This window comes from Xenopus laevis, chromosome 4L (genome assembly GCF_017654675.1).
Source record: "Xenopus laevis strain J_2021 chromosome 4L, Xenopus_laevis_v10.1, whole genome shotgun sequence".
Classification (NCBI taxonomy): domain Eukaryota; kingdom Metazoa; phylum Chordata; class Amphibia; order Anura; family Pipidae; genus Xenopus; species Xenopus laevis.
Genome location: NC_054377.1, coordinates 108804982 through 108812899, shown reverse-complemented (window position 1 = coordinate 108812899; position 7918 = coordinate 108804982). Strand labels below are relative to the sequence as shown.

Here is a 7918-nt window from a genome sequence, read left to right as displayed (position 1 = left end):
TTCGGCCGCCAATGCCTTTCACGGGGCGTGGTCTAAAGACCCGGGGGCGGGCCTAGGAACGGGACTGCTTTCCGAGACCCCAGATCCGTGGGAGGAAACATGGCGGCAGGCACGGATTTTGGACTGAAGAGCACAGTGTGGCAGAGTGAGTGAAACGTCAGGGGGTGTAGGGTTATGTCACACAATGACACGTCACTAAATGCCCTCTAGCTGTATGCAAGGGGTCGGGTTACGGGTTTTACAAGAATCATGGGCATTTCAGACTTTAGCAAGTTTCCCTGGCCAATGTATCTCCATTCTATCATGACTTGTTTATTGTTGCATACAACTTCTGTGCACCAGTCAAGCACATCTGCTTTAATACCATGTATTTGTCATTTCGTTTTTAAATGTTTATTATCTGTAGCTCAACTGTTTCTTTGCACTCATCTCTATATTATATATGCGTGTGTATATATTCTATCTATCATCTGTCTGTCTCTATCTGCCCTCTATATTATATATGTGTATATATATTCTATCTATCATCTGTCTGATCTCTATATTATATATGTGTATATATATTCTATCTATCATCTGTCTGATCTCTATATTATATATGTGTATATATATTCTATCTATCATCTGTCTGATCTCTATATTATATATGTGTATATATATTCTATCTATCATCTGTCTGATCTCTATATTATATATGTGTATATATATTCTATCTATCATCTGTCTGATCTCTATATTATATATGTGTATATATATATTCTATCTATCATCTGTCTGATCTCTATATTATATATGTGTATATATATATTCTATCTATCATCTGTCTCTGACCTCTATATTATATATGTGTATATATATATATATATTCTATCATCTGTCTCTATCTATTATATATGTGTATATATATATCTATCATCTGTCTCTATCTGACCTCTATATTATGTGTGTATATATATATATATATATATATATATATATATATATATATATATATATATATATATATATTCTATCTCTCAACTATCTGACCTCTATATGTGTATACATATTATATCACCTTCTATCTCCCAGTATTTGGGGTAACTGCATGTCAATGAGCAGTCAGTGCTCATCCCTTGCTATTATTATGCCTTTGGAAATAACATGAAGCAGAACGGGCAACAATTGCTGATTCGCAGTTGGTTGCAACTTTTATACAAATATAAATAGTAATTGTTTCCTCTTGTTCCTCATCTCCTCTACCGCTGGATTATTTTTTAATCCTGTGACTTCAGTTCTGTAAATAGTAGCCAAGGAAATGTTCCAAAATTTCAATATTTGAAAAAAGAGTGTACTGTCTTGGCCTGTAGATCTGTTAGACATCTGTAGCGGAAAAGTTATTTGTAGGTTTCAGATTACAATTAAGATATGTTAAGTATTGGAATCCTAACTTGCAACTGGAATGTTTTTATCAAGGGCAGAATCTAATGTACAGTGTACTTGTTTATATAGTGTAATGTACAGCGGAACTTCAGTAGCTGTGGCAATATGAGCATCAAAAGCATCAGATGAAATCTATTATAGGTACTGGATGTAGGTAAATGTATACATTTTGCTTTAAAACATGTAGGCTACTTGTGTGGTTAATGTAACGTAGCAGTACCTCTGGATGATAAACTTTGTCTGTGGCAAGCAGGGACAGTAAGTAAAAGTTAATGCCAGTACAATATCGGTCTGTGTTAAAAGCAGTGTAGATTAGAGCATTTACACATTTACTCTGCTGCACGCAGTGTGGATAGAAGTCCAGAGGGTAGCTAATGTAATAAAAGGCATGAAAAACCTCAATTATAAACACAGGCTGCACTGTTAAGGCTTTTACATTGAAAAAGAAGCACCTAAAGGGGCAGTATAACCCTTGTACCATATAGGTACTTTTTGCCTATTGTTTATTCAAAAAAATCTATAGTTTTTGTTATTTCTTGAGCTAAACAGGGAGGCTGAAACAACTCCATGTTTGGTCCTTGCAGTGTAGTGATGTGCAGGTTGATCCAAGTATCCATTAGCACTATAAGGTTGAAATATTTAATAAGTTGGAAGCAGGAAGAAATGGGACAGGAAGTAAAAGCTTCCATATAAAAGTTCTCTGTAGCACTGTGTTCTTTCTAAACATGCTGTGGTTTGTCTGTCCTTCATTTATTTCTCAATAATATAAATTCTTTGTGGTGTTTGTGTCAGGGTGTACCGGTCTGTGCACAGTAACCAGAACCTCTGCACCTTCATGGGCACTCCACACTGATGCCACAGTGCCACTTTGGTGCCAAATTTAGAGTACAGTATACGTTTCTGCCTCACCACTTGGTATTTACTAGATTGTATGCACACTATTCTGATCATTTTTCTAGTTTTTCACTCGTGGCTTGTGGGGTTGTTCACCTTTACATTAACTCATAGCATGATGTAGAGATTGATATTTAATTTTTTTTTATTATTTGTGGTTATTCCTGTTTTTGGCTTTTTATTCAGCTGCTTTCCCGTTTGGATTTCAGCAATCTAGGAATCAGATTAACCAAGTAACCATGCATTGGTTTGAATAAGAGACTGGAATATGAATAAGAATATGAATAGTGGAATTAGCCATTCTATAACATATTAAAAATTAATGTACAAGTAAACCACCCCTTTAATCCTGAACTCCACCTGCCTTATTTTATGCTGAAGATCTTCTGGCACCATATGGTTGAACTTTGCCTGTTCTTCACTCCCTAGTGCTCAGCCCCCTAATGTTTTTCTACCTATCCTGTCAGCTTGTTAGACACATCCGTAACTAATGATCAATGGTGGGCTTGGTAAGAAAAAAAAATTATCAAAAACAGTAAGAAATTAAGATTTGGTGCTGGAGAGAACTTCAGACCCCCCGTACAGGATTGGAAATTAACAAGGTTCCTCTGCACAAAATGAAAATGAAAAGTGTGGTATTAAAAAAAGTTATTTTTTTTACTTATCAGTTACATCAGTAGCTGACAGGAGTGTTTCTCCCTTTCTTGGGATGAAGAATTTGGTGACGTGTCTGGGGTTTAGTGGTCTGGAACTAATAACAAAATATGTTACATAATTTTAGCGCTTGGGCAATTGAGTGGTTAGATGTTTTCAGAAATAACAGTAAATTGAGCATCCACCCAAACAAACATACAAGCACTATGTTTGAATGTTTAACACTTTCACGATGGGAGTAGAGATTGACCTCAAAGGGCAATGAAAACCTTCAAAGGGTGAATGCACACAGAGCTACGAGTAGCAACTACTTGTAACAACTACAAAACTAGACAATGCTGATAATTAACTGGTAATTGTTTCTACATGTGTTTTAGCAGAGGGAATGCTCAGCATTGTCTATAGCAGGGTATTTTCTGGCATTTTGTAACAGTGACAAGTAGCTGCTTCTAGTAGCTCTGTGTGTCTTCACCCTAAAGTGCCATAGAGAGGTGCTTTATATCGGGCCTGTGGGACTGTTTGGGACTTTGTGTAGTTAAATAGGTTGTTTACCTTCTAGTTAACTTTCAGTATGATGCAGAGAATGTATTTGCAATTTGTTTTAATTATTTATTATTTGTGGTTTTGAGTTATTTAGCTTTTTATTTACCAGCTGTCCAGTTTGCAATTTTAGCAATCGGATTGCTAGGGTTCAAATTACCCTAGCAGCCGTGCACTAATTTGAATAAGAGACTGGGATATGAATAGGAGAGGGCCTGAATAGAAAGTTGAGTAATAAAAAGTAACAATAACAATAGTGAAACCTGGAAAGAGTCAGAAGGCAAATAACTAAAAATTATAACATAAATAATGAAGACCAAATGAAAAGTCGCTTAAATTGGCCATTGTATAACATACTAAACCCACTTTTAAAATGCCAAGGACTTTTATTGTCCAGACATCACAGTGGGGGAATTGATTTAAAAACCTATGGCTTATATAACTACAGCAAACACATGGTTATACATACTGTACACTACTAGCTTACACATTTGTATTTATGCTACAAAATGCTAAATTGTAAAGTGATGTTTTTCTTGTAATTCTTCTTTCTGAGCTGAACATTCTGGGCCTCATTTACTTAATAGTTTTCTAGCATTGAAATTAAAGGCATAAACTTTAGGCTGTTACAATAAGTTCAGTATGAAAAATATGGCATTTTTAACCATATACATTTTTAGGGTTTAGTTCTCCTTTAACCAATGCTGCCATCGGTTATTATGAAATAGTATAAGACATGTCCCTAGGAATTTTGCAAAGTACAGCATCATATTCGATGTTTTCAGTGCGTTTATATTTCAGTCTTCGAAGTTTGTTTTTATATTGACTATATTTTTGTTTTGTTTTACAGAAATAAAAGCCGAAGTCTTGGATGACTGCAGGAACAAGGATGAATGGAAGGTAATTTGAACACAATGTGGATTACTTTGGCCTCTTTTCTAATCAGTACATTAATATTGTAGTAGTTGCTGTGTTACTACTCAACAGACACAGTGACAATGTATAACACAGTATGTGATGATTTCTGTCAGTAATTGTTGGGATTCCCAGGAAACCCCTATGTATACAAAAACAGCATAGGCACTCATAGGTCACCACAAAATGTGTTATAAAATGAAAAAAAAAATCTTTATTAAGAAAATATCTTCACCACTTGGACCACTTGAGTTATCATTTTCAACTTTAGGTGTTCCACCTATATTTATTGATTTCATTCATCACCCAACCCAGAAATGAGAGGTAGCTCTAACTACCCCTGAAAAATGCTGTAATACACAGTCCCATATATGGCAAGCTTGTTTCTTATATTAAGCACTTACTTCCTTATAGAACACACTGTTCTCATTTTTATGTAGCATTTCCCACTGATACAATAGGCCTTTATTGTCCATTGATAGTTAGCAGTAAAACCAGCTGAAAAACATCACTTTCATGAAAACTAAAATGTTTATGAAAGAATACATGATTTAAAAAGTACTGGCAGTTTCACTTTAAAACTTGCAGATGTTGCTACAGCACAACAAACTGCTTTGTTATATTTATTCATTATTTATTATATACCGTTTGTAAAATGAAACCACTCATTCTCAAAGCCACTGGTTAAACAAGGAGCAGCTATCATCTTACTATGATAGGGCTGGCGGTAGAGTCCTGCGCTGAACCAATTTGTTAAACCCGACCCGCAACATGCTTGGTCCCGCTACCCGTCCCGCAAGTATCTTATCCGCAACTCGATCCGCGACCTGCTGACCATCAAGAAACAGGAAGTGCTGTCATTGTAAACCGGAAGTGACCTCATTAGAAGTAGGCGTGATCCGAAAAAAAGGAGTAAAACAGGGAGTGCTGTCATTGTAAATCGGAATTGACGTCATTAGAAGTAGGTGTGATCAGAAAAAAAAGAGTAAAACTCGCTATTGAGAAGCCCGCAAACCAGAAGAACCTGCCGACCCGCGTCTATACCTGCTCCCGAAACTTCATCCTGCAACCCGCAGGATACTGCAGGTTTTTGCGGGTACCCGACCCGCTGCAGGACTCTAGCTGGCGGTTGCAGAGTGCTCAATGGTGGCAGAAACCATGCTCTTTTCCCAGTGGCTGCTGTACTGCTCAGTAGACAGGATTGTGTAGGCATTGTATAGAACAGAAAGGCATGAATAGCTCTGTAAAAGCAAAACAAATAAATAAAAATTCTCAGTAAATCTCGAACATTTCAGTTTTGAAAATTGGAATTCATGAGGTTTAGAAATTTCTTAAAAATTCTAGCAGTAAAACTCAAATTTTAATCTCCATTGACCTGCCCTTTATTGTTCCTTTTACAATTCCAAAGAAATATGTGATCTGTTTTATTTCTAGATACTGCTATTAGATCATTTCACAACCAAATTGCTGACATCATGCTGCAAGATGACGGACTTGTTGCAACAGGGTATAACGGGTATGTTTTCCCTGGTTTTAGAAACCTTTCAACCCATAATTAGGATATTCTGCCGTGTTCCATTTAACTTCAGTTTACTATGGAGTATACATTATGTACACTTAAAGGGGTGGTTCACCTTCAAACTAATGTTTAGTATGATGTAGAGAGTGATATTCTGAGACAATTTGCAGTTAGTTTTAATTTTTCATTATTTGTAACTTTTGAGTTATTTAACTTTTTATTCAGCAGCTCAGCTCTTCAGTGTGCAATTTCAGCAGTTTGGTTACTAGGATCCAAATTAGAATATGAATAGGAGATGGCCTGAATAGAAAGATGTGTAATAAAAAGTATCAATAACAACAATGGGCAGATTTATCCAGGGTCGAATTGAAAATTCGAATTTCAAATTTTCACGTTTTTTTATGGCCAAAACTGTCAAATTCGACTAGAGAATTGTCGAGTTTTTTAAAAAATCGAATTCGATTTTCGAGATTTATCATACTCTGGCCCTTTAAGAACTCAAATTCAACTATTCTCCACCTGAAACCTGCTGAATGACTGTTTTAGTCAGTACGAAACACCCTGGGATGAAGTTGGAGTTTAGAAAATTTAATTTTTATTTTTAATAAATTTTGATTGGTCGAATTTCGAGTTCATGAATTCAGAATTCAACCCTTGATAAATCTGCCCCAAAATGTGTAGCCTTACAGAGCATTTGTTTTTAGATGGAGTCAGTGACCCCCATTTGAAAGCTAAAAAGAGTCAGAAGAAAAAGGCAAATAATTAATATAAACTATAAAAAGAAATAATGAAGACCAGTTGACAAGTTGCATAGAATTGACCATTCTATAACATACTAAAAGTTAACTTAAAGGTGAACTGCCTAATACTAGTGTTAAAGGGATACTGTCATGGGAAAACAGACATGTACAGACACACACACACACACAATTACGTAGGAGATTTCATACAGTGAAAGAATGAACCTGTCTGTATGTTTTTCTGCCCTTCAGAAGCAAGATCCATCATATGCTCAGGAAATATCTCGAAAACATCAAGGAGAAACCCAGCCATTTCCCCTGTACAATTATTTATTCAGTCACAGGGCACAGACAATTATGCTTTTTTTTTTTTTTTTTTTAAATGAAAGTTACAATCCATTACAATCATTTGCAATTAAAGTTATATTGCTGACTGATTTAGAATGGAATTCATTCTACAAAACTATGAATATAAATACAGTATAAAATTACTCCATTTTCATTATTAAATATGGCACATCAGTTCTGGGTTATCCATTTCCCCACAGTAGGAGTATGTTATTTTATACTACGCTCTGACATATATCTTTCCAGTTTTATTAAAAATAAGATGTTTTTTTTTTTTTTCAAATGCTTTTTCTAGTGGTGGAGGACATTTTTAAAATACGGCAACCAGTTGAACACATGAAAGCCATTTACTTTATATCTCCTACTGAAAAGGTTTGTATGAGTAAATATCCGTTTTATACTTTTCTGTAGATGGAAAGAATGTTTTTCTGTGTTTGACTCTTGCATTTTCATGTGACTAACATGTCCAACAGAGCTATTAGCAGCATAGTGATCACCTGGGTTCTTTGCTAAATGTTTTACAATTAGTGCTAGTATGCATTGACACAAGCATAAGCAATGGCTTTAACTTGGATAATATATTATTATTTGCAGCTGACAATTTCATTTTCTAGCCAATACATCTGGGGAAGACACAAGCAGCATGAAGCTAGGCTTCATTTTATTGTTTTTAAATTATTTGCTTTCTTCTCTGCATCTTTTCAGCCAGTCAAGGACCCCGGTAGCAAAAAAAAAATAAAATCCTTTTTTCATTTTTCCACAGTTATCTTCTATTTAGGCATTCTCTAATCTCTATCCTTCATTCTAACAACCAAACAGCTTCCTAGTTAGGACATTTAAGTTACAGTTCCAGATTGGAGAGCTGCAAAATAAATGGTTAAACTAT

At 35.3% G+C, this 7918-nt stretch overlaps 1 protein-coding gene across 1 annotated transcript in view; it reads left to right on the top strand.

The window, feature by feature from the left end:
- Positions 1–74: 74 nt before the first annotated feature.
- The window catches only part of stxbp3.L (syntaxin binding protein 3 L homeolog), a 28926-nt gene continuing 21082 nt past the window's right edge, over positions 75–7918 (top strand). The window contains 4 exon segments of the mRNA NM_001096618.1: positions 75–145; positions 4361–4410; positions 5860–5941; positions 7328–7404. Coding sequence (NP_001090087.1) covers positions 100–145; positions 4361–4410; positions 5860–5941; positions 7328–7404 — 255 coding nt within the window. The 5' untranslated portion in view covers positions 75–99.